This window comes from Columba livia, chromosome 17 (assembly GCF_036013475.1).
Source record: "Columba livia isolate bColLiv1 breed racing homer chromosome 17, bColLiv1.pat.W.v2, whole genome shotgun sequence".
NCBI classification, from domain to species: Eukaryota; Metazoa; Chordata; class Aves; order Columbiformes; family Columbidae; genus Columba; species Columba livia.
The window spans coordinates 5,559,481-5,586,426 of NC_088618.1; the positions used below are offsets into that span (position 1 = coordinate 5,559,481).

Consider the following 26,946-nt stretch of genomic DNA (forward strand, 5'->3'; position numbering starts at 1 on the left):
ACCCGCTCGTCTCACATCCCCATTGCCGACTCTGCTTCTGCTTAGAAAAATCAAAGAATCACAGAATACTTTGGGTTGAAGGGACCTTCAAAGTACCCCCAGTGCCACCCCTGCCATGAGCAAGGACATCTTCACCAGCTCAGGTTGCTCAGAGCCCCGTCCAGCCTGGCCTGGGATGTCTCCAGGGATGGTTCATCCACCACCTCTCTGCCCAACCAGGGCCAGGCTCTCACCACCCTCAGGGGCAACAATTTCTTCCCCATGTCCAGCCTGAATCTCCCTCCTTTAGTTTAAAACCATCACCCCTTGTCCTATCCCAACAGGCCCTGCTCAAAAGTCTGTCCCCATCTTTCTTATCGGCCCCTTTTGAAGGCAGAAAGGCCACAATAAGGTCTCCCCAGAGCCTTCTCTTCTCCAGGCTGAACACCCCAGCTCTCTCAGCCTGTCAAAAAGTCCTGATACTGGTGCCTCCCCAGAGGCCAGCGGGGCTGCCAGTGGCCCCAGAGGTGTCACCTAGGTGCAGGAACCCCATGGCCGGGCCAGCAGCTCCACTTTGCTGCCCCATCTTAAGTGTTGAAGTGCAGCCCTGGCCCTTTGCCTCCTTTCTGCTGCTTCTCTGCGCACATCACTTTGTTCCCCACAAACAGCCTCACTCACCTGCCAAACCTTATCTTTTGCCCCAATAACACCATTACAAGGTCTGCTCACCACCCCTGCGGCCTCCCAACCCCAATGTGAAACTGGGAGATGCTGGTAGGGACTAAATCCTCCTCCCAGCAGGGGCAAAGAATGGACTCAGAGGGGTTTTGAGCAGATTCGCTCCTTTCCCATCGCTGCTCGGTGGGTCCTCCATGGGGCGGGTGATGCGAGGGGCCTGGCTGGACCTTATGGGGTCCCCCCCATCCTGGGTACCAACTGGGGGGCACCCAGCTGCCACAAGCTGCCCATGGACTCTTCACGGTCCGGCACGTCCTCTCACCAGCGGGGCTATAAATAAACTCTCTGATGCCGCTGGAGAGAACTCTTGTTGCTCCAGATGTTGCCTGGCTTTGCCATAGCAACGTCACAACAGGATGTAACATTCTGCCATCGCAAGAACCACTCCGTAAAAGAACCAACTTTCAATCATAACAAGAACAAGAAACAAAGATGCACAGACTCACCGGCGCTCCCGGTGCCATTTCAGTCCTGTTTCACGGTGCCTCCGCAACGCGGGACCTCGCAAACGGCCGCGGTGGGAAGATCTCCAGCTTCGGGGAGCTGAGAGGAGCAGGGAACCAGCCAAGGGAAACATGAATTAACTGAGCTAACGGCAAACATCTGACCCCCAAATGGCATTGGCTAAAGGCGAGAAAGCTGTTGTGGTGGCAGATCAGCTCAGCACCCACCTGGGGAAGAGCCGCATTTCCAGCCAAGACACTCGCAGGTGTCAGGAGAAGACAAAAACTCTCACACACCCACCCCCTGGGGGCCCGGGGCTCCATCCTCTCCAGATTATTTTTCCAGCTGAACTGCTGCCCATGCAAAGCTGTGAGTGCAGCCCAGAAATGTGGGGGTGACACAAGGTGGCATCACTCAGCACATGCCACGTATGGCTCCAGGGCAAAAGGACGACATTCCCTGGCCCCTCATTCTCACACTGTTATTGCGGCACCTTTACCACAGCAAATTGTGTAGATGAGGTTCTCAGGGACACGGTTTAGAGCCGGCCTTGGCAATACTGGGTTAATGGTTGGACTTGAGCATCTTACAGGTCTTTTCCAACCGAAATGATTCTGTGATTCCAGGATTCTACGAAATCAAACCCAACACGAGGGTGGCAGCTCCTTGGGGCCGGGGCAGGCAGTAAGCCAGGCGTTGCTGCACTCGACTGATGGGGGACTGACAGCTGCCAAATCAACACCAAAAAAAGAAAAAATACCTAAAAAGCAAATATTTCTGGTGGGGGTTAATGACTCTTTGAGGCAATTAGCAAGTGTGCCAAAGCTGGAGAGCACCCCAGCCGGCGCTTTGCTGCCCTGCCAAGGTAAACACCAACATGTTCCTCCCTGCAGCAGCTTTGGGAGCAAGAACAATCCCGGGCAGCAACGAGATTCCTCGCAGGCACCCGAGACAGATGCTCACTGTTTGCCTTTAAAGGCAAAATTTGGCGAATGCCCGAGAAGGGCCGGTCCCACCGCGGGTGGATCCTGCGGCGGCAGCAGAATCGGCTCCGGGCACAAGAGCCCTGTCCTGCGATTTAGTTCCGTGGCTTTCACCCCGGGGATTTGCTCTTTGGAGGAGGGAATTCCGAACCCCTCATCACTGTGATTGCACCAACCCCTCTCTCTCCAAATAAGCACTTTTTTCTCTCCGAATCAACCCTTTTCCGTGTGCCGGGCAGGGAGGGCTCAGCGCAGCGCAGGCGTCGTCCTCACACGTGTTGGAACAGGAGCAGCTTCTTAAACCCAGCCTGGGGTCTTTAAAGAGAGGCTAGGCGGAGAATTAGAGCTCAGTTCTATTCCCGCCTCCAGGAATTAAGTATATTTCTATTTATTTCCTTTTTCCCCTTAAAAATCCCACAGGCGAGCCCATGCTGCGGCCTGGGCGTGTTGCTGCAGGGCTTGTGAAATGCACCCGGGGCCGTGAGGACAAAACCAAGAGGGACAAATCTCCTGATCTGGGTTTCAGGGACCCCCAAAAAAACGGGAGCACAGACGGGAAGAGAGAACACGGAGCTGGGGATGGCGGGAGATGCGCCATCCAATGAGATGTGCCCATCACCGCCTTTCCTGCCTGTTCCCCACGGCCGGGACGATCCTTCCCCACCTCCAAAAAGGCTGCAAAGCTCATTTGTAAAAGGAAAACAAAGAAAAAAAAGTTTATTGTTTTTCCTCACAAGAAGCACATATAATATACAGTACATTTTTACAAAGAAAAGTAAAAAAAAAAAGTGCATTTTGCATCCCCTACCGCGGACGTACAGTACAAAAGATAACTGCATATTTAAATACAAAACCAGAATTAAGAAATACCATGAAATAAAGGGAACGGTGTTATCATAGAGTACAGCAATGCGCTGGAACAGCTCCACGTTACTCACCCACCCTCCTCGCCGGGGCCGCGGTCACGGTCTAACCAGGACGGCGATGCCTGCGAGTGACACAGTGGGACATGGTGTTAACACAGACCCCGTCACCGACAGGACAACCGGGAGCTCAGCTGCTGTTGTCACACAGACCGACACAGCCCGGGCTGCAAATAAGGTGCCAGTTTTGTGCATTTGGGGTTTTCTGGCAGAACGGGACAGGGTTTGGATTCACACCCGGCAAAGCACGTCCAGCCGGTGACCCCCATCTGCGTTTCGGCAGCGATGCATAGATAACGGGGCACGGGAGCTCAGCGCGGCCCTTTGGTTTCACCGCTCTCGGAGCAGGAGGAAGCGGTCGGCAGCGCCAGCTCGGCAGGGCCGGGAGGTGGATGTGCCGAAGCGGTAACGCTCTCGCTGCCAGCGGAAACACCACAAGCACCAAAATAAACCCCCACAACAAACAGCAAACAGCAGAGTTGAACAGCTCAGCATAAATACACAGTATTTGTAAACTATTCTTAAGGCACTCCATTGTAAAAGAACAATTACAACACGTGGCAGAGGACAAACACGGCTACCAGCTCATGCAACAAATCTAACAAAGTCCGCAAGCGGAGGAGGTTTGGCTACAAAACCCTCCGGAATGGCACGCTGGTGCTTCTGGCGCACGTTGGCTCCGAGCACGGCTCCCACTGAACCGCGTCTCTATCGCGACAGTGTCGTGACAACGCGGCCCCGAGCGTGGTGGGGACGGGCGGTCGGTGCCGAGCTGCACCCGGGAAAACGGCGGGTTTTGTGCAGGGCAGAACTCGGCAGGCACTCGAGAAAACAGGAAGGAAATGTATCGGTTCACTTGCATCCGTTAACGGAATTTCTTCTGAATTTACTCAAATCCGACCCCCACCCACTTGAGAATTTGGGTGTAAACTATATAACGAGTATAGGAAACATATTGCAGTGGATCTGGATTCACACACGTGCCCGTTACGCTGGCATCGGGTGCGGGGGATTTCAGTCCTTCTCTGAACACGAACCAGTGTTTTCTCAGCCCTAAAAAGCAAAAGCTTGTGCACATTTTCCAGGGTCCCCTCATGCAGCAGCTTCTGCTTCCAAGCAGCTTTCACGGGTGAAACAGGACATGAGCCTTATGCTAAAAACCTACGGCAAATTTAAGATTCTTTAAGCAGGGACGTTATTTATTGATTGCCAGTCCCTATAACGCTTCACTCTGTTAATATAAAAATGTGGGGTCTTAAGGAAAAAAAGGTGAACTCTGGGCATTTAGGACATTAAAACACCTGGTTCCCTTTCTCAAGACAGTGGATTTTTGATTAATACAGAGTTTGAGAACAACTGTTGCAGCCTTGCTCTGCATCCACCTCAAAAAGGGGATTTTTAAGAGTGGCTTTCAATGGAGATCTTGAAAATCCAGGAGAGCTCAGGCTCACAGCCTGGCTGCTGAACAAGCAAATGCACCCGTTTGCCACCCCTGACCTCTAAGGTCTGTTTTATCCCACCCGAAGGCAGCAACGTGGTCTCAGATGGACCCGGCGAGCACCGAGCTTGACAGCACATCCTGAGCTCTCCCAACCCGGCCAGCGCATCTTGCCCAGAGCGCCTGTCCACCTGCACAAAACATTCTAAGAAAAACGCGTGTTTCATATATAACAGCATCGGTGAGCTGCTGCGGCTCCAGCTGCTCGCCCAGCAAGAGCAGCACACGGCGACCCTGGCCTGCGACCAGAAGCTCTGCTCCGAAGGGAGGCCTGCCCACCCTTCGGTATCCTGTCCTCTTTGGAGTGAGCCCCTTCTTCTCTTTGATGCCCCCCAACGAGAGCAGGATTTACATCTGTCACCCCTGGCAGGAGCCGGGACACGTACGTCCCCGCTCCGGAGCCACGCAGCATAAACACCCCGTGGGCTTTGCCAACAGCGTCCGAGGCGGGAACCGTTCTACCAAACCCAACAGCAATAACCAGACAAGATACACGTACACATATCGCCGGCGGGGATTCCGAGTGGCGGGACACCAGGAGAGCCGTCCCTCCTCGGCACGGTGCCACCGCCCGTCCCCAGCACAGGATCCACGACACCAACACAGCATCACACGAAGCTTCACTAGGCTCCAACGTCACTCACTGGCCGGCATGAGCACGGGGACATCACAAACCACGACAGCAAGAACATCCAAAGAACACGGCGTCTCTCCGCAGGAGCGTAAGCTGTGACAGCGACACAGTCCGGTGTCCCTCGCCAACGTGAGACCGTGACAATTCACCCGCTCACGTAGCAAAGAGGGACCAGCACGGCATGAACACAGCTTGGGCGTCCCGGCTCCATCCTCCTCCAGGCCTTTACAGGAAACATTAAGGGAAAACCTTCAAACAACGGTGGGAAAAGCCTTTTTTAAAAAAAACAAAGAAACAATAACCCAAGACTAAGTCAGCAAGAACAGAGGTAGTGTCGATGTCACCATTTTAAGGATTTTTCCACAAGCGCCCTGTTTTAATGAGACTTGTGTTTGTTCCGTAAAAAAGCAAGATGTCATGACCAATTATTTCATTGAGTCTTTGAAACAGAATATTTCAACGTTTTATATATATATAGATAGATATAAGTATCTATCTATATATACAGACACACAAAACCACATTATTATACTTGGCAAACAGTGCTAGAAACAGCAACCTACAGACAACAGGCAATTCACACACAAAGTCCTCTTCTAAGCCATGCAATACATTTTATTTTCCCTTGTGCCATTCATCGTGACCCATTATGGGCTTTTTTTTCTCCCCACTTCAGAGTACAAGGAGAGGAAGAAGAGGTGGCATCAGATGAACTGCGAGTCAGACGATGAAACTGCATCGGTGCAATGAATAAATGCCATAAAAAAAAAAAAAAAAAAAGGAAGAGAAAAAGTAATCCATCCCCCCCAGAAGGCATCAACTTTTGCCCATCCAAAGCGTGTTCTTCAAGTTTCCGACGGCTGGTTTCGCCGCCAGTTTGGAGGCGACGTCCGCACTCCTCAGCGCGGGTTGTGGCTCACAGAGCACGGAAGACTCGCTCGAAACGGCCTCTTTGGAGTCCGTGATGGTCGACACGTCCATGTCGCTGGATAAGTCCTCAGAGGACAAGTTAAGACATCCCAGCTTGGCGAGAGAATTGGACCTTTTCAGAGGAGAAGACACAGTCAAACCAGCCAGGCGCAGCCTGGTCTCGATCTCCTGAGTCCGCTGCTTCACCAGGCCGGGTTTTCCCCGCACGCTGTGGATGCTGTCACTGCTGGAACTGCGGGTCAGGTTGGAGCTGCGGGACGAGGACGGGGTGTAGCAGATGGTCTTCAGAAAGTCCTTGGTGAAACTGCTTGTGTGCTCCAAGCGACACGCCACAGGTGTGGAGGTTTTCTGAGAGATCCCCTCCAAGACGCGTTTCACCTCCAACTTCTCCACGTCGTTCTCTGCGTCTTCGGGGATCAGCGGTGCCGCTCCCAGAAGAGGCACGAGGCCGTGATGCGAAATCAGATCCTCACTCTCCTCTGCGATGCCGGAGTCCACCCTGCCAAGGGGGCTCTCCCGGAGCAGCACCGAGGCGGCCGAGGGGAGACTCCTCAGCCGCTCCAGCTCCTTGGTGTGCTTCCTCACCAAACCCGCCTTCTGCAGCTGAATGAGCGACTCCTGATGCTGCATCAAGTAACTGTTCGCACTCGGCTTTTCCAAATCTTTGTTGAACAAGTACTTCAGATCCTTGGTAGGTTTGCCGTCTTTTCTGGCTAGAGACTCATCTTTTCCCACTTCGGCATTAAGGAGGGACTTGTCGCAGTGCGAGTTTCTCCTGGCCGGCAGAGTTCTCACCGGGGTTTTTGGTGCGTCTTTTCCTTTTTCCAAAACACCACAGTGTTGATCAAGCGATTTGCAAGTGCCAACCTCCAAAGCGCCCATTCCTGCTGCCAGAGGAAGGGAAGCCTCATTATCCGTGGTTCTGATTCCTTCCTCCGAGGGTGCCTTGCTGGGCAGGTGGTCCGGCAGGTGCGAGTGGATGTGGGAGAGGAGGGCGGGCTGGGTGCAGATGGTCGCGCTGCGACGCGCGGGGCCGGGGTTCAGCTTCTCGCACTGTTCCCCAAAGGAGTCTGGAGACAAACCGGCCGAGGAATACATGCAGTCAGCGCAGGACTGGTAGGAAGGTTTGACTTTACTGAGGATCCCAAAGACGGCATCGTGCTGCAAAAAAGAAAACAGGTACAGATAAAGGTGCACAGAACAGCACAGGAGCATCAGCAGAGAGGCACAGAGCACGAGATGTATTTACAGCCTAGCAGATTTGACACGAAGCCCGCTGCGCTTCTCTTAAGGCCCTGCAGCAGGAACAAAAGGATGTACTTTCTCAGCGTACAGTACCTCCAAGGGAAGGATACCTACCGTTTGCAAGCGATAGTCATGCAAACAAGTTGCCCAAAGCAGTTTACAGGGCACTCACGTGTGTGCGCTCACTCTCTCTGGCATCTAAATCCATAGCTTGGGCAAGCAAAGCCATGTTCAGAAGCACTTCGAAAAGGAAGCAGCTCATCATGGAATGAAAGGCTTTATCCAAGTCAAATGAAACTGTGCTATGAAGACGAGAAGAGCAGTTTCACTTGCAGTAGAGTCAGCCATGCTAATCACCTACATTTCCACTCCATACGCACCTCAAAATCCTCTGGGCAACTCCTTTTGCTGTTGTTGTTATTCAAGTTCTCTCTATTAAGCCTGCTCTCCTCCTTGTGCATGGACAAACGCCGCTTCCACTTCTCCATCGGGTTTTCCTCCCTGACACCGTGCTCCCCTGGGTCCAGCACTATCCTCCCCTTCCGCGGGCTGAAATCCAGTTTCTTCTTCACCTCCTTCTCGGTGAAACTGCCCAGCTCCGCCAGCGGCTCCGGCGTCCCCAGGGCTTTCACCGGCTCCGGCAGCCTCCCCTCGGCGGGCGCAGACAGCGGCTGTCCCACCAGCACGCCATCCCGCTCCGCAAGCGCGTCCCGCTCCAGCTCCTCCACGGGGAAGAACCCCTCCCTGTCACCGGGGAGCTTGTTCTCCAGCAGCGTGTCCGAGAGGCGGCGGAAGCAGTAATTAAACCCCACGGACACGTCTGTGCCGGCGCGGTTGTCCAGGAACGCCGACTGCGAAGGTGTGTCCAGGTCGGCCAGGCGGTTCTCCAGGTCGATGTCTAAGCTCTCGAGCAAGAAGTCGCCCGAGCCCGTGGTGCCGTCAGTGCTCTGGGGTAGGTTGCTCTCTGCCTGCTGCTTCCACAGCTTGTTGTGGCGCTGCTTGCTGAGGAAAAGGACAAAAGTGACAAAGTGACAACCGCTGAACTGTAGGATGCTCAGTTCCAGGAACACTCCTCTCTTCCCACAACCAAAAGACTGACTGCTGGGTCTCACCTGGGCAAAACCATCTCTAACGTCAGGATTTTGTCCCTCTTGTCTGCCCAGTCATAGAATCATAGAATCAGAGAATCATTTTGGTTGGAAGAGACCCTTAAGGTCATCAAGCTCAACTGTTAACTGTTAACACTGCCCAGTCCACCACTACCCCATGTCCCTGAGAACCTCATCTCTGTTTGTCCAACCCCTCCAGGGATGGTGTCTCCAGCACTGCCCTGGGCAGCCTGTTCCAATGCCCGACAGCCCTTTGGGGAAGAAATTGCTCCCAAGATCCAACCTCAGCCTCTCCTGGCACAACCTGAGGCCATTTCCTCCCATCTAGAGTCTCTCTGGCCCAGCAGTGCCCAGCACCGCACCCATGATGGGAACAGCCCTCAGGACAAAATCTCGGCACATCTCACGGCACAGCTCCCACTGAACCAGAGTGAAAAATCTTCCTCCTCTTCCCCCAGCAGAGCGCGGGCCAAGCAGAGGACACAGAAACCCTGATTAAATCCCCCAGCGCTTGCAGGGACAAAGCCTTGTGACTGGCACCATCTCCCAGAACTGTGAAAGATTTGCCTCCAACGCTGCCCAAGCTCAGTTCTGCCTCATAAAATAAGAACAATGTTTTGCTGAGCAGTACTGGCTGCTGAGAAATACAAACACGCTTCCCAAACACTGAGAAACTCTCGCTGAATTGAAGCAGAGCAGATATCGCTCCAAGACAGCTAATTTCCATCCAGGGAGGCCTGGCATAGGAAAGGTTTCAAAAACACACGATTAGCCCAGGCTGCTGCATCTCTCTTTGTAACAAGGGTCCTTCTGACTACAGCACTGTGCACATGTGTGCAAGACACAGAGAAAAACCTATTGCCCAAACAGAACGCCATGGAAATCGATTAATATTTTGCAATATGAAAACACAAGAGGTTGCCAACGAGCTCCTTCCCATCCCACAAGTCACCGTTCCATTCACGCTGCCGCCCTACCTCGCATCCAAAATGCCCTCGTACTCCAAAAGCTGTCTCATGAAGCCTGCGTTTGGTCTCGCGATGCTGCGTTTTTGCTTCACGTAATTATAGGCCTTCTCCAGCGACCAGCCAAACTCCTTCATTGCATAAGCGATCACCGTGGACGCTGAGCGGCTCACCCCCATCTTGCAGTGCACCAGGCACTTGGAGTGATTCTTCCTGCAGAAGGACAAACAGGAAAACATGTCTTATCTTTCTGGTTATGGTATTTGTTATCATTTCACATGGTAGAGGGACGGGACTTTGTCCCCTAGGCCACCCTGACACCACAGCTCAGTAGGTGAGAAATGTTTTGGATTAAGTGGGGTATGAAAAGAACCTTCTCTCCAGAAATCTTGGGGCTCAAGAAGAGCAGCTTCAATCATGCTGCCATTTCAGAAACGACCATGAAGCCTCCCGCCTGCCCGAATATTTGGACAGACGGATACGCAGGAACAACCCGAATGTAAAAGCCCAGCAGAGTCTGACGGGCTCCGTCACCATCTCTTGTCTGCACAGACAGCTGGGGCTAATCCAACACAGACAAGCGCTGGAGTATTTCCAGAACTTCTTGAGAAGAGGAAATGTCCTCATTTCCTTTTGGAAGCGAAACAAAATAATAATAATAACAAAAAATATCATAGGCCAGGAACGGGTTAACGCCAGGACAGGAAGAGACAAGTTACGGGGAAGTTCCAGTGGCACAGAAAACTGGAAAAAGCAGGAATGCAAAAGCTCTGTTGCCTCTTTCGGTGGTGGTGCGGCCTCCCGAGGGCCCAGCTCCCTGCTGGCCGGGCCCGCGGGGCCATGTCACACGCTGGGGTGTGTCACCCGCACAATGTGGTGTCACCTGCCCACTCACTTGGCCTTGTTGATGAAGTGGTACGCCTCGTTCCAGTGAGCCAGCAGGTCTGTCGTCTCCTCGTCGTACACTCGGATGTTGTGATACGCAAACAAGCCGGGGAAAAAATTATCAATTTCCCGGGTCACATTCAAAATGTAGTCAATGCTTCGGAGCACGAGAAAGAAAAATAAAGTTGAACTGCCATGGTCATGACAGAAGAACTGACACACATTGCGAAGTCCATGAAATCTGACACAACACGAACAGTAAGATTTTATCTACAGCCCTAATCCCAAACCCCTGGGACACCCGGTGACACAGGTCACGCACGTGACGTGCGGGGTCTGCCCATTCACCACCGGCATGTCCCATTCACAGTGTCAAAAGACCTTGGGCACTGAGTATGTTTATTTTATCCCATCTACCGAGGCTTGTAACCTAATCAGAAACTCCTCACTGTGCAAACCCATCCTTTTCTCTTCTTTCTGACCAAATATATGAGAGTCACATGGCATCTCTCAATTCCTGCCAAATATTACAGCAGGGATTACAATGTACCCGGGGAGAACGAGTACCCATATTGATTTATTACCTCCTATCATTCAGACAAATCAAAGACACAGGATATTTGTTTCAGAATTTGTCCAGCTTTGACTTTTAGACGCTGCATGTCGAGATTCCTTCACCATAGATCAGAAGTATTAACATGCTGCTTGATTTACGTGTTCGGAGATGTTCAGACATCTGTTCCCAAGGTCTCCAAATTAAACATTTTCAGTCATGCTGTTGAGCAATATTTTTCAGCTCCTCACATCAGGGTTGCTGCATGCCTTGGGCAAATATTTATATGCAAAATTCTCGCTCGTCCAAAAAGTGTGAAAGTAAATCAAGCCAAGACGTGGCGCGGTGATGAGCACGCGGTGACAGACGGCCCCGCGGCCGCCTGCCCGGGCAGGTGAGCTGCGGATTGCTCACCGCAGCGAGTTCTGCTCCCTTCTGATAGGTTTTTTCCTAAGCTTAGCGCTGGGATATTTGCTCTTCTGCAGCCTGCAGGAATTCACAACCACACAACAATACCTATGGCTGTGTCACACTTGGCGGCTACACATTTAGGGGGTTTCGGAGATCTTGATGTACTTCACAAATTAGAAAGTTTGTTATTTCCACTCTACGTGTTATTGATAGAAATGAGGGAGGAAAGATTTCTCGACCAAGGTAAGTTACCTGCATCACTGGGAACGGGCCCAAAGTCGTCCCTACAGACTACAACCACCACCCCAAGAGCCCTGACTGTACGTTAAAGGCAAAGCAGCTGTGGTTTCAGAGTCCGCTGCCTGCGGGGTGCGGTACTCACCCCGAGCCCTGCAGCTCCTCGAGGTTGGAGGCGTTCCACTCGGACCCCTGCAACAGCCACAGAACACACAGTTCAAAGGAGCACGACAGCCTTTCCCTCCGGTCCTGCAATCCCTCAGCTGCCCTCTGAAATATCAGTAATAACCTCTGGAGCAGGAATATGGCACCGGGGCAGCCAGCGCTGCAGCTCAGCAGAGATGTCCTGTCCCAAAAAGACAGGGACCTCCTGAAGGAGGGGACAAGGGCTCTACATCCTCAGCTCAGGGGTCAGCCCTAGGCCAGCATGTGACTGAGCACAGCTTAAATCACTGTCCCCGGCCACTCTGGATTTCTTAAATACAGCGACAAATAACGCAGGGAAAGAAAACGATTATGTGAGGCATGACTGGGATCACAGGTAGCTGAGAAATTAAAAGCTATGGGGGTGGTTACACCTTGTCTCCCCCCCCATACCTACCAAACAGAAAGCTAAAAAGGGTTTAAAAAGCAGGTTTTGCCCTCAAACACAAAGCACTTCCTCTGTCTCTCTCCAGAACAACAACAAAAAAAGACCCAAAGATAACGGGCACAAGCCTGTTCCTCTCAAGCAAGTCTTTGTTCCAGATGGCAGCGCCTGCTTTTGCCTGGAGTACCATCTAGTGGCAAAAGATCAGACAAAACACACACCGTTCTCCACTTCTGCACAAGCAGAACAGCACCTGCGGCCTGATTCTTTACGTACTTCTGGCCAGGCCTACGGAACTTCATCAGCTCGGTCAAGAAAAACGGTACAGTGACCTTAACTAGAGTCAAAGAGCAAACTGCTGTCACACTGGGCAGCATCCACAGTCAGACCTTTCCTTTGTTATAAAATAAAATCTCCCCTGCTAGAAATAGAAAATGAATGTGCATAGAAAGAATTTGAGCTGTGCCACGGTGTGTCCTGAATCAGGATCAACCTGCCAGGAAAGAACCATTCTATCAAACCCCAGAAAGAAGAACAGAGTAAGAAAAAAGGGCTTCTCTGCTGTGGGCTTTGGCAAGCGATACGGGTGCTGGGGTGAAGCCTGTGGGATCGCGGCTGTACCTCCCGCTCACGCCGCACAAACCAGCCTTGACACCAAGTCCAGCTTCCTCTGAGCCCAGTGACTCGCCAGGTCACTCCCACCGAGCCCTGTCAGTCTGGAGCTCCTAACGCGGCAGCTTACCAGATATAAATGATCGAAAATCAGAGACGGTTTGTCCATCTGCCCCAGGATAAGCAGCATTTCATTGTCTATAAATTCCTTGAATTCCTTCAGGTTGCAATTCATGTGTTTCTCCAGCTCGTTTCGTATCTGCAGGACACAAAACAAAGGATGCCACCTAGAATCACGTCTGTTCAACAGAAACATTCGCTGGCACCGCTTTGCAAAACAATTTTTCTGTACTTCATTAAAAACAGCAAGAGGGATTCAACCTTTTGGAGACAAGGAATCTCATTATGTGGCATCTCTCCAGGTATTCTAGGGCCCCAAATGTAAGACGTGTATATAGAGCTTTCAGATAACATCTGAGTACAAAAAAATGTATTTTGGGGTACACCTGTTTCTTAAAAATAATCCCAGAGATAAAATAATCAGACCTTGGAGAGCAGCTAACAAAAAAAAGTGGAACCCATTCAAAGCAAGGAGTAACTGCAGCAGTGTTGGTGAAGGAAGATTTCCAGTATTCTCCCTTTTAAAACATGAGGTGTTGCCATCGCGTGTGTAACTCCCAGGGATGTGCTGAGGAGCGAGTGGCTGCAGATTCGGCGCTCGGACATCGCTCCGTGTGCCACAACCGGCTGTGACGTGGGTACCGCCCCAATCCCGCTCCGCTGGCAAAGGAACAGGCGCTTTGTGTTTAAATAATCACACGCTTGTTAGTGAGATCTTGAAAAATGCACTTGGATGGTGGAGTTACCTCAACTTCCCTCCTGGGGAAACAGGTACAGCAAAGCCAAAGAGCAGAACCTTACAGAACAGGTGGAAATACACCTCAAACACCACAGTCACCTCATCACACGGTGCATCCTCATCAGCACAGCCACTCTCTGGAAATGGGGTCCAGCAGGAAGAATAAGATAGCAGGAATTTTTATATTTACCTCCTTAGAAGTCACATTTTCCAGGTCTTTGCTCATCATGATGCTCCGGAGTTTGGCTTTAATGAGCCGTTCTGTTCGTTCCCTTTCAGTTGGCCTGAAAAGGGGAATAAGGAGAGAATGTCTCCAAGCTGGCAATAAACAAAGCGCAAGTCACACTGTACAAAGAAGTGCTAAAGACTTGCATTAAAGCAATTTTTATGAGAATAATGGAAGAAGAACACGTGAAGACATTTATGAAGAAAGGAAGAAAAGGGGGAAGGAGAGATTTCTCTTGGGAGCCAAGCCAAACTTGTCTAATAAAATTCAGAACTGACTTGTCGACGAAGAGGGCTGGCGAGTCAGGGCGGGTGGACTCCAGGTCCTGCATCGCGTTCCACTCGTTGATGCAGCTCTGGTCGGAGCTGATGCAGCTCTCGTAGTACGTGGCCCAGACCAAGGCCATCCCACCTGGGAAGTAGTTGTATCTCCGAGCCACCTCGCAGGCTTTGTGCAGGATCTGTAAAGCAGACCTGTAAGGGCGGAGAACAAATGTGCGCAGGTGTGAGCAGCGGGAACGGACAGAGTGGGATCTGAGGGATTTTCACAGAGGAAGAAGGTTTTCGGCATAGTCTGCTGCAGTTTGCTTTGTGAGAGCCGCAGATTTATGGTATCAGAGTTCAGAGAGGGCACAAACTGCACCTTGGAGACATTCTCAAGAGTCAGTCCAAGGCAGAGGCTGAAATCTCCTGATTAATGGGCAAGCACAAGGCACAAGTCGCTCTGGGATCTAATCATTAGCTAACCTGTAAAGCCAGACCAAAGGAAAATAAAGAACATGGACTATTTTCAAACCACCTTCAGCAAGGAGTCAAATCCATATTTACTGGCATTCTTGGCCCCTGATATGCTCCAGGGATAAGGCCCAGATTGGGTCATTTGTTTTTGCAAATTCTAACATTTCTTTTTCCTTCCTTCCTTCACTTTTTTTGTCCTTTTTTTTTTTTTTTTCAAGGCTCTACTCCAAAGATGTCATTGTACTGAACACATCAGCCACATCTAAGGTTGCCAACAGGAGGGGCTGAGTTCAAAAACGACAGGAACAAGAGTTTCATTTGCTTCTGTACCAAATCATCCCTCGCACGACACCACTCTCTACATCTGTATCTTTTCCCTGGCAGATGCCGCAAGGACGGGGATCTCTCGAGGCTCCAGCAGGAGCCAGCAAACCGCCCAGGCCAAAAGAGACGCAGCTTTTCTGTGCGGGGACGGGCAGGAGCCTCTTGGAGGAGGAATTTGCTGGCACAGCTACTGCTGATTCAGCCACCTCTGCTTTGGCATTTTGGAATCCCCGCAGACAGGAGGGGTGACAGGAGCTGAAAGGAGCCCCAGCAGAACCCAGGGAACGCCAGATCAGCAGCGGGTCCCCAGGCTCCTCCTCCGGCCAGTCAGAAAACGTGCAGAAAGAGGAAAGACTGGGCTGGCAGCCTGATCAATTCGCGTTGGTCTGTCACATTTATTCTTCTCACCAGCACCATTTCCCTTATATTAAAGGGCGCACAGCTGCTCCAAATGGAAGCAGGAGGTCCTGGTTTGGAGATATTTTCATAGTTTTTTTACAGTACCACTACCTGCTGACACAGGGAAGCAGCATCTCACTAAATATCAATTATGGAGAAGGCTAAAATGCAATTTGTTTGGTTTTAATTTATTCACAGAAATTACAGTCTCAATAAAGCTAATTAACGCACATACCACATGGCTTGCACCGATACCGGCTTGAAGATGTGCATTCTCCCCGCAGTGCTCACGCTGAAGCCACTAAAAGGGAAAACCAAAGCAAAACCAGTTAGAAACTGCTCTTCCCTGCATCATGAGCTGCTCTCTACCAACAGCTACTGCGAGGCAGCCATAGGGGCACTCGCAGTCAGAATGAATCAGGGATGAGAATTTGTATCACCAATTTTCCAACATCTTCCCAAACAAGAGCGGCAAGCGGACACCCTTCCCGGCGCCAGGAACGGGAGCTCCACCCCGCCAGTGGGATTTCAGAACATTCTCTGGGTGCCACAGGTTCCACCCAGCAGTTCAAGGGCAGCAGGACAAAAACTCACTGTCTGAACGAGAAAGCTGCGGCCACGAATCCAAAATTGGAACGTCCTCTGCAAGGTGACGGGGAACCTCTCCCAGAGCAGCCCCCACGTAGGGAAGGACATTCACATTTATCTTTATAATGTGGTTTCTTACCCATCACCATCGAGGTGGATTTTAGTATCACTCCACAGACGAAGAACCATTCCAATAGTGCAGCTTTTACTGGAAGAGAGATAATTACACAGGATGTTAAATACAGGCCACAATGCGGTCACACCAATATCCTAAATTATTAATACTCTTTAATTTTTAAAATCCTTAAGTCTTGCTCTAGTAATTCCTAGTGATATCTTAAGCCTCAAACGCCCAAGGACACCAGTAGCTGAAGTCTAAAGGTCCCCGCTGGCATCAGCACAGTGGGGAAACATCCCAGAAGCAAGAACTTGATGATGATGGTTTGGAACCATCAGCTCTTCTCTCCGCCTCCAGATCCTGCCAGAAAGCACCACAGGATTTGCCACAACATCTTTCCTGCTCTCTCCCTGTGACGGGATACAAAAGCAGATCACGGCGATCCGGCGGCAGAGATTCGCTCGCTAAATCGCGGCAGAACGCGAGGCTGGAGGCGGCGGAGCAGCCGCCGGCCCTGGGCAAAGCGGGGCTGAGGTTCTGGCAAAGCGCACGCGTTCGGCTTTCCCTTCATCGCTCTGGCCGGGAGCAAAGGCAAAAAGGGATTTTATGAGTTCACCTAACCCACAAGAACATTTTCATTTCGGAGATGCAATCTGGCAAGGAAACCGTACCATAATGGGGGTCTGTAACTTTGAACTAGTAAATAATTAAGCTACTGAGATATTAAAGTTTTAAAGGAAATTGGGCTGCATACAGCAACAGCCAGTTAGCAAAGAACTCCGGTTTTGTTTTGTTCTTTTCCTTGCTTTTTTAAGCTTTCAGCTGCTTTCTATAGGAGATCAAAGGATCTGACAGGCCGGTTTGAACACACATGTGGACAATGTGCACTTTAGAGCTTTGTGACAAAAAATGGTTTTTATTAAACACATGTAAAAGGAATAAAACACACAAAAGCGCCCAACTGGTCAAACTGTCAGCAGTCAGAACGCTTACAGCTCAGCAGCGACATTTCAGCCCCAACCCAGAGCCACCAAGTCACTCAATGAAGTCACTAATCCCAAGTGACTTCTTTATGCGTGAGACTTACCCTTAATTAACAAAAACTTCGGCTTTCAACAGAAACAGTAACTGAAATGGCAGCTGGGATGGATTTGTCACAACTTTTTCATCTTTCCTCTTGTCTCACACCAATAATCACCAGGAGCAAATTATTGCAAGGTTGTTTCCGATTTGAAGATGACAAAGCAAACGTTCACTGCTCTGACACATTAAGCGGAATTTCCTCCGTAACACTAACAGCAGTAATTTAACAGCAGATACATGACGCAGCAGCAAAGCCAATGACAATAATCTTATTAGGAAGGCATGGCCAGGAGTTTCCCTGCAGGTCTCACCACAGTGCACAAGCTCCCTCCTTCCACTTCTAGTGACAGAAACAAGCACTAAGGTTTTCCAAAAAGAAAAGAGAAGTCACACTGGCTGCACCAGCGCAGCTCAGCAGCCTCCTAAAATAACCGGAGAAGAGACAACAGCCTGGAAGCTCTGACTTCTGGCTCCAGCTCTGCCAAACCAGCCCCGTCTCTCCGAGCCAAGAGCTTTTCTGCCTTGGTTTACTCACCTAGAACTGAATAATGCAAGAGGGTCTGCAATAACAAAATATTTTATTTGCCTTTCAAAATATTTTGTGCTCTTATCAGTTAGACAAAAGCAACAGCTCATTACCGACACATTTGTTTGTTGGTTTTGGAGGTACTCTGGCAGTGTTGTTTTTTGATATTATTTGGAGGGGGGCGGCTTGGTTGCCAAACAGCTCCATTGCATCATACCATCAACAGACCTGAAGTCTGGAGGATAGAATAAGTTCTGGTTCTGCAAACGTGCCTGCAAGAGCGTTGTGTAGCGAGCAGACAGCAGCAGATGAGGAGGATGTCACAGCCCCACAGATGGAACACACATGTACGTCTTGTCCACAGCTGCACAAAGAGCTCAGAGATTCCAAGGAGACTGAAAACTTTCTGCAACAAAACACCACCCTCTCACCCTCATCACTGATCAGAAACCTCAACACTTACGTCCTTTTTCTCACTAGAGTTTACAGATACATGAGAACTAACTGCTGAGGGGCAGCTTGGTGTTGACAGGCTCCCAGAGAACCCAGCCTGCCTGACTCCCAAGCCCGGCCTCGCCGCAGACATACCTCTCCTTGCTGGAGAAATCCACACCCAGCAGAATGTTCTCTTCCGTGTCCTGCCGCCCGCTGCTGTACACAACCACCATGTACCGGACCCGGTCTGTCCACACGCTTTCCAAACGAACAGCCTGGGAAAAGGCCATAGAGCTCTGCAAACCAGCCTTTGGGTAATCATTACTTTTATAGCTGCCTGATTTGTTTTTAAGGTGTAATTGTGCCCAAAAGCTTTATTTAGTTGCAGTATGAAAGACACAGGGAGAGATGGTCCATCCTCCAGCAAGGCCAGTTGCCAGTTTGACTTGGCATCAAGTGGGGAGGGCATTAGTCAAAATAACTGCCCCAGTTCAGAAAAATACTACCAAACATAACCTGAAAATTGGTTCTAAAGAACTTCAACTAGAAAGTTGGTAAAAACACGGGTCATGCACTGAACTGAAAACAGAGGCAGGTTCAGAGGATTCTTCTACTCACAAGCCTTCACCGAAATATGGCAGTCATGCTGGAGAGGATAATCAATAAAGCCTTTTCCGCAGTGACTTCTATAGCCTCTGCAGATCTTTAAAAGAAAGCCCGGCCCCATTTGGATGCAATTCAGGGCTGACTCAGGAGGGTCCACCAGCACCAGCAAGCTCCTGTCTCTTCTCCTGTGCTACTGTTTGTCGGCTGACTGGAAAATTAAATCTAAGCAACCAAACACACCCCAGAAAGACCAGTTCCCTGACCCAACTCACTACCTGGATGTAAGGATCAGGGTAAAAGGAGCGGACAGGAGAATGCGGCAGGGCTGGCAACCGGCACAGATTTAGCCGATTCTAAAAACTGGGATTTCCAATGGTTTTCATGAACCTCTGCAGGTCTGCTTCAAACACCCCCAACAGAAAGGAAAACAGGAAAATGTATCTTTTCTTACCAGTTTGATCCTGTCCTCACAGCGAAGGAGGTTGATCATCACCTGGAGGTGCTGGGGCAAGTCACCTGCAGAGAAATAATCAGAAAGGGTCTTTCACTTGCTGCACGAAGAACGAGCAGAGTTTTTACCTTTAACAAAATTGGATGTTCCTAAGTTAAAAAATACCACTTAAGGGAGGCCCATGAACTTTGCGGTCCCAGAGAACACTAACTGAGCTGCTTGGACGAGCGTTATGTGGCTGTGTGAGAACCTTATGGCATTTGAAAGCTACCAAACGTTTTGAGACCACCTGTGGTTGGCACAAAGGATGATTTTCTTCCCTTTATAGCATCTTAGAAAAGACACAAATATATGGGCACTGAGGACAGAGGAAGAAGAGGCAGGAGGAGCAACTCTGATTTTAAAAAAAAAGGAAAAAAGGAGAAAAGAGAATCTTTGAGTTGTGAAACTCAAGTATCGTGGGTTCAGCCCCACGGGCCTTATGGAGGTTTTACGTGAACAGGAGAAACTCCGAGGAGGAAGAGCTGCAGGAGCAGCCCAATTTGGGTGATGGGCTCTTCCATCCCCAGTGCTGCTCACACAACAAGGCCCTTGGGCTCCAGAGCTGTGGGGACGTTCGTGTTTGGTGAGAGCAAGCAGAAGGAACAAGGAATCTACAAGAAAACAAAACAAGTTCACATCTAATAACTGGGTAACGCACTCATAACTTTCCACAGAAGATAAAATTCCTTCCGTAGGATGTTTGCTGGTATATGAAATTGCTGACAATTAACGAAACCCAAAGCCAAGCTTGGCATTCAAACAGCCTCTTTGTGCTCGGAGTGTTTACGGAGCAGCAGGCACACAGTACCACACTGTGCCTTTCCCACATGCTCCTGCACTCCAAATGCCCCGATGATCTTATTTCTTCTGTCCCAGTAATCACTTATTCCAACATTGCCACAGACATAAGTAATAAGAACACTGGGTAAGTGGAATCCGCTGTCCTGAACCTCCCCATCTACTTATCAATCCTCATGTTTATCCAGTAAAGTCTCTATTTCTCCCCACCAGTTTGCCACACTGGAGGGGACTGGGGGAAGAAGGACAGTGTTTTTAAACCACGATAAACTCTTACAGGCCAGACTGTGATGATTTAATGGAAAAGGGGATTTTCCCGAAACCAGGAAAGGGGATATAAGGAGCTAAGAAACATACGTCTATCCAGAGACCCAAATCCCGTTAAAACGTTCCTCACTCTTTGTTGCAGCATCAATCAAAACCAGCAACAGGCAGTTTCAAAAGACCAAACCTAAAAGTCTCAAGCTTCATATGGCCGGAGGCTGGGAGAACACTTGAGAAATGTCCCCGCCGTGCTGAGTCAGCACCTCGGTCACTACAGAAGAGGTGGCAGAGCCCTGTGACTCAGCCCATCCAATTTTCCTTCCCACAGGCCAAAGGGGAAGGCAAAGATCAAAACGCTGAAGCACAAGTGACAATTTTTAGTCAGGGGAAAACAGGGATACAGATTCAGCACAGACCCCCCTGGCTTAAGATGCCATTGTGTGAGGATAAATTTCTGCTCTGGTTGCAGCTCCAAAGACTCAATAACCACATGTTCCCGTTCCAATCAAGCGGGTTGAAACCCTGGTTTTGCTGAGCAGGTTGTACAAGGCCCACTCTGACAATTAGAGGAGTCATCCACCCACCCACACATGTTGTCAGTCTGTCCGGAATGAGCAGCAAAGCAAGAGGGGAAAAAAGAAGTCAGTAGGTGATTCAATCCACTACCTGCATGTTTGTGAGGATGCTGGAGACTTCGCTGGCCCTGGGAGCTGTTTCCTTGCTGTAAGAAAAGGGCTGCGCCTTTCACCATGAAAAAGCTCTCGCTGAGGCTGGAAAACAAACGACAGAGGAAGTCAATGGAGAGGAAATATTAGCAAAACGTGGTCTGCGGGCCTCGGGAAGGGAGGGCTCCTCCTCACTAAAACACAACAGGAGTTTGCCACAATAAGCACAATAAGCTGCTCCCAAAGTCCGATCCCGCCACTCGCACGGCACGGCTCCAAAATTATTCACGGATTATTCATGTGTCATTTTCCACCAACATATTATTACTTGGCCATTGCAGAAGATACTTGCCTGAGCTGTCACGGGCTGGAAATGACTTTATCATTTGATTATCATATTCTGTGACTTCAAACCAGGAGAGGGTAAGACTTTTTACAGGCTTAGGCCTGTAAAATGACTTCAGATCAGGTTCCCAGTCAATCAGTTCCTATTAATTGCAGTTCGAGATTTCTTTGGAATGCAAAAACAAGAACATGCGACCATAGGTTGTGTCTGTAGATTTAGAAAGGAAGGGAGGGCAGATGAAACCTGCACATCATAACAGAAAGGAAACTGCACCGAAACCTCAGGGGAGAAAGCAACCGACACAATAACAAAGACTTTGCCTTGCTCTGGCAAACACTGCTGATAAGGTGGCAGGTCTCTGTGTGACAAAATACAGAACGATATTTCCACAGTCAAATGACACGCAGGCCCCAGAACACAACTAAAGAGAAGGCTGGACAAAAAATCATCAGTAGTTGCAGTGAGCACCAGCTCGAGCCTCATTACCCAGTTCCATAAGGCACTTGCATTTTAGAACCAGACTTGGACATAAGCGGTAAAGTTCGCGTTTCCCATAAGGCTGAAAATCAACATCTACTAAGCCACCTTTTAGTTGCCACAGTAACTGCTTGCACAGCATTTCCTACACGGTTCCAAACATCACAAGAGACATTCCTTCTTACAAAGCCCAATTTTCTGCCACCCTACACTTCCAAACATAGACTATCATCAATTACTGTCTGCTATCTACTAAATATAAATGCTCCATTATGAGATTGTGCTACATGGGAGTTACTTATGCTACAGAAAATGATCCCCCAGGAGTTACCACTCCCAGTGCTCGTCTATTCTTCTGTTACTGGGGTCTTTGCCTTTGGGCACAAGCAAGCGCTAACACTCCGCTCCACCTCAGCACTTTGTGACAACAGACACAAATTTCATGTCCTTTCAGCCTTTGCTGCAAGTTCAGCTTTTCTATTGTCTGAGAACACAGCCAAGCTTCCCAGGCAAAGCTTCCTCGCTTTTCAACTGAATCTTCATGGTGCAATATTCCCAGAAAAATCTGCACCGGGCTTAAATTTCAGCTGCCTTTAGAAAGCGAACTAAATTTTCCCCTAAGTTCCAAGCTCAAGTCCTATATCAGATCAATATAATGCCAGCAGGAAAACTGCGCCCTAATTAATGCCAGTTATTCTCCATTTACACTCACCCCGCCAGCAAGTTGTGTGCGGGCAGGAGCCGCGGAGCTCCTCGCGGTCGGTCCCGGCGATCTGGTGATCTGCTCCGCCTGGCACACGACCCAACAGCAAGAGCCTCTGCAAACGGGAACCTGGTTCATCCCATGAGGCAGCCAGGAAGAGCCGGGTTTCCTTCTCACGCCACATCTCACAGGAAAGCGTTTAAAAAAGGCCAGAAGTGACCCAAGAGCCGTGACGCCAACACAATGTATAGAATACTCAGATACCAGCTTCACGCACGCTCATCTGGTTTTTCAGCAACACGAAGGGAATGGTTAGATAACGCACAAGGAAATAATTCACTAGTCCTGTCCCAATAACTTTAGGAAATATTTCTTTGGGAAAGTGAAAAAATATCCAAAAGGATATTCTTTTATCCCTAATAAACTAGTAAGTGGGATTTCTACAGCTGGAAAAAACATGGAAAAGACAGCACCCCTTCCCAAACACATTGATAACTCCTGCTCATTTTGCCTGATATTCTCCCCTCCTGTAATCCAGAAATCTTTCCCAACAAAGCAGAATATTCCCAGTCGCAGGTAAATGAGAAAGCGCTGCAGGAGCAGAAAGCAACCTCAGGAAAAGGACAACCCTCATTGCAGAATTGTCACCCCATATTCATCTGCATCGAAATGAACCAGAAAGCCAAGACAAAGAACCTGTTGAAAGCAAGATTTCTTTTTAAATTTAAATATTTGTTTCCTAAACCACACAGCTTGCCGTGGCTTGGGCTGCCCGTACCCCTGGCGCTGCCCAATTTCCACATCAACTCCCATTTCCATAGGACCGGCGCGGTGCAGTACGGAGGTGACACATCCAAGCGCCCCTCTACAAAGGTTCATATTTTACACCATCCTGAAACAGCAACGTTACGCGGCACCGTCCCTTATCTCCGCTCTAGGAACACTCTTTGCTCTCAGTCACTTCACACAACTGCACTAAAATACAGTGAACAAGACGTGAGAAAGAGGCAAGATGCAATTTTCCAACCCGGTTCTAAAAAACCCTTTCAAATCCTGCAGTTCCAGTAAACAACTAAAACTCCAGCCTTTTAAAGTATCTCCAAAAGAACAGGAAAATACTATCATTAAAGAACGTCCCAAACTTTTGACCCTCGGCAGCAGTGACAAATGTCCTGGTAAGCAGCATAAAAACGAGTGGCTTATACATACTAATTCGGAGCGGTTTTCTTTGAACAGCAGAAGCATTGTGCCGGCCCAAGAGTCAGACAGAAGTCAGCAAGTTCAAAAAGATTCATAACTAGCTGTAAAACTCACATCCTTTTGCTTCTAAACCCATAAAAATAAAAAGAAAAGGAGGAAAAGAAAAGGTTGACCGTATATTCTGTGCGCAGCAGAGAAATCGCATCTGTTGATGCTGCCCGGGAACTGGATGACTTTTACAGAACACTGTGTCTTTCCCTGATATCCTGGCTTGAAAAAGCACTTGTCCTAACATCTCCTGATGAAAGAGGGCCATTCAGAAGGGGAAAAAACCAGCTGAGGCTCGTCTAATCATTTCCCTCCTCCAGACTTGTTTGTTTGTTTGCTTCATCTGAAGGCAACGCAGCATCTATCAGCAACCCGTCGCTGTACAAAGTCCATATTCCCTGGGACAGGACTAGATAAATAGCATCATATTGACAAACGCCTGTGTGTTTCTTTACAATTAAAACACTGCATGCCTCCGCTGTAATATAGGTATGACAAAGGCCTTAGTTGTCAAATTAAAATGTTTCTTTGCTTACTGTGCAGCTACCGCGGTTTGATTTTCAGTGACTCACAAGTTACTGAGCTCCCACCGAACAACAAAGTCTTTCAGGTGGTTTGGCGTTTATTTGTTCGTGGCTGGATATAACCAAAGTCACTGAAGGCTCGTTTCTTACAGACCCCTGACTAAATCCTTCTCTGGGCATAAACCACAACCACGCTCGCATCTCCCCAGCACCGCCAGCCTGGCAGGGGCAGAAGCAGCTTTCTGTTGAGTTTTCCCCTGGAATGCACAACAAAAACCTCCCATTCCAGCCCGGGATGCCCTTCCAGGAATCCCAACCAGCACAAGCTACTGTACAGGAAACGCTTCAAGGCTCTCAAATAAATGCAGAGCTCACGGGTTTTGTCACAGCCCTGGGATCCTGGTGCTCCGGCACAGCTGCAAACCAGTCCTAGTTCTACTCCATAACCTCAGCTTACCAAACTAATGCCATTTACCCCCCAAAGGGGGTAAAAACCTACACTTACAAGCATTTGGGAAATGCTGAGGGGACACAGCTACAGTGTTTTGCTGTCCACAAAGCTGAGGCCCTTCTGCACCCGGAGATGATGCTCTGCAGCCACAGCACCGCTGAGCTCAGGCTCCAGCTTCTCCCGCTTCACTGCCCCTTGCTCCATCCGTTGGCTTCGTGCTGCTCAACTTGAAGAGAAAATATCTCTTCCCCTTTGGGAAAGCTCCAGAAGAGTGTGGCTGCAACACGCATCAATTCCATTTCAAGTTGCTTAAGAACACAATAGGCAGCGCCTTTTCATCGTTACAAAATGCCACCCCCCAGGGCCAAAAATAATGGCACCAAGCAATCTGTTAAAAATACTGCATTTTGGAAAACGAGACAGAGCTGCTCGGGTTACCGGACAGACAGACAGAGCTGGAAATCAGCTGCCAGGCACAGAACGGTTTTCCCTGGGCTGTTTGCTTTGCCACTGCAGCTTTGGCTGCCGTGTGTCCCACCAAACCAACCTTCTGCGCCTCGGGTGTTCGAGTTCCCCATTTTAATGGGAAATCTCAAATAAGACGTAATCATCTTGCAGGATACAATAAAATACTAATCTATCTTACAGCTACATAACTCATCTCAGAACAAACAGCCATACGCAGAGTCGGTAGGGAGAACAGCACTTCCCCGGGAAGACACAGCGAGGCCTGAAGCTGACTCAGCCGTCCACTTCTTGTCTAAGAATTGAAAAATGGCATCTAGCTGAGAGGCAGAGCACAGAAACATCCAAGTTTGTGTCTGCCCAGGTGTCCCTGCTGCTCCCAGAACTGCCACAGGATCGCTGGGCGCAGGGGATGCCCAAGGATCCCAGCTTATCTCCACACCTTCAACAACCCTCTAGTATTTCTAGAGTCGTAATTAACTCATTAGCTTTGTGTTTGCTGCTCATCACAACCGAGAAGCCCATTTAACGCTAGTGCTGCCCCAGTCACCCCAAGAATAAACACAAAACATAAGCTCTGAAGGTCTGATGTTCCTCTGGACACATGGAGAACATGTCAGACACAGCCAGGGCACAAACACACAACAGCAAGAAGTTGCCTGCACTGAAAGGGGGCCTGTAATGCCTCCCCAAGGGACAAACATCTCCCCGTATTTCAAAGTGGAGTGAGTTGGTCGGGCAGAATGACCTGTGGGGCTTTGCTCGTGTGTTTTGAGCAGCGCAGCACAAAAGGGGAGTGTGAGCACGGACTGCCGGGCCGCGAGGCGTGGGCACGTCCCCAGAGCAGGAATGCTGCGCGGGGCTGGACACACTGCTGGCCATTCACATCCACAGCCAAACAGTCCTCGAGCACAAAGGGGAAAAAGAGAAAAAGCAAAATCAATCACAAAGCCCACAAAAGCTAATTTCCTAACTTAAACAGAGCACTGATGGTGTCCCTCCAGCCACCCCTGCGCAGTGGGGGAGCGATGCATCGGGCTGGGGCACCGGAGCCGCTCGGATAAACCATCCGAGAGAAAGGGTAAGGACAGGGAAGCAAACAAATTAGCAGGATTATTCCCCATTCCAGAAGACTTGCGCAAAATTAGTGGAACAGCTCCCAAACAGCCAGGAAAGAGAAAATTCTAGGAAACCCTAGTGCTTGGATGGTGAAAAGCCAAATTAAATAAGAGATTGCTTCACAAGGAAAAAGAAAACCTTTCTGCTCATCCCATTAATCACAGAGTTCAAAAAGGCACGAGGCTGCTCAGAGCTACGCGATGTGTTTGGAACCAACGGTCTGAATCGCAGCGAGCATTTCTGAGATTCCCACTGCAACGTGACGTCGTTTTTGCGATAGCCACGGTCTCGGGAGACCAGGGCCAGATCCTCTATTTCCCTACGAGCCACTTCTTTGGATGTTGCTGTTGCCATACTGTTGCCGTGGCTGTTCTGTGAGCGTGGGTAGGAAGGAGGACAGACCACAAGCCTGTCCCAGAGCTGTGGTCCAAGCCCAAGCAGAGGTGGGATGATGCTGGTCCCCAGGCTTCTGAACAGAGGGCACATCCAAAGCCGAGCCTCCCGCCCAGGCAGGGGCTGATCCCGTTCTCCTCCCCAGCCAAGCTGACGGCACATCGACCCATCCTCCTGCATTCCTCCTGTCAACTCATAGTTTTAATCCTCTAAACTATTTTATTAAGTCACCCCACTTCACCCACTCAGCAGCGTCTCCTGGAGACAGGCCAGGGAAACAAGTGGAAACTCTCCAGCAGCGCCACTGGAAAAGAAAAGGCAGGTGAATAATGGTTTTGAGGATTAAGAAAGTAGCTTCCAAACA

The 26,946-nt window shown here is 49.7% G+C and overlaps 1 protein-coding gene across 5 annotated transcripts in view; it reads right to left on the reverse strand.

Annotated features, from left to right (window-relative positions):
• Positions 1-2,831: 2,831 nt before the first annotated feature.
• The window catches only part of SSH1 (slingshot protein phosphatase 1), a 33,800-nt gene continuing 9,685 nt past the window's right edge, over positions 2,832-26,946 (reverse strand). For 3 of the 5 annotated variants that reach the window (XM_065033559.1, XM_065033562.1, XM_065033563.1), the window contains 13 exons: positions 20,858-20,961; positions 19,088-19,152; positions 18,184-18,305; positions 16,008-16,076; positions 15,516-15,581; positions 14,099-14,293; positions 13,785-13,878; positions 12,866-12,994; positions 11,680-11,726; positions 10,344-10,490; positions 9,461-9,661; positions 7,755-8,376; positions 2,832-7,290 (listed from right to left, as the gene is read on the reverse strand). In XM_065033559.1, coding sequence (XP_064889631.1) covers positions 6,016-7,290; positions 7,755-8,376; positions 9,461-9,661; positions 10,344-10,490; positions 11,680-11,726; positions 12,866-12,994; positions 13,785-13,878; positions 14,099-14,293; positions 15,516-15,581; positions 16,008-16,076; positions 18,184-18,305; positions 19,088-19,152; positions 20,858-20,961 — 3,136 coding nt within the window. In that variant the 3' untranslated portion in view covers positions 2,832-6,015. Of the gene's footprint in view, positions 7,291-7,754; positions 8,377-9,460; positions 9,662-10,343; positions 10,491-11,679; positions 11,727-12,865; positions 12,995-13,784; positions 13,879-14,098; positions 14,294-15,515; positions 15,582-16,007; positions 16,077-18,183; positions 18,306-19,087; positions 19,153-20,857; positions 20,962-23,591; positions 23,731-23,755; positions 24,007-26,946 lie in introns of those variants that run through there. The other 2 variants (XM_065033560.1, XM_013366809.3) reach the window with 2 other exon arrangements.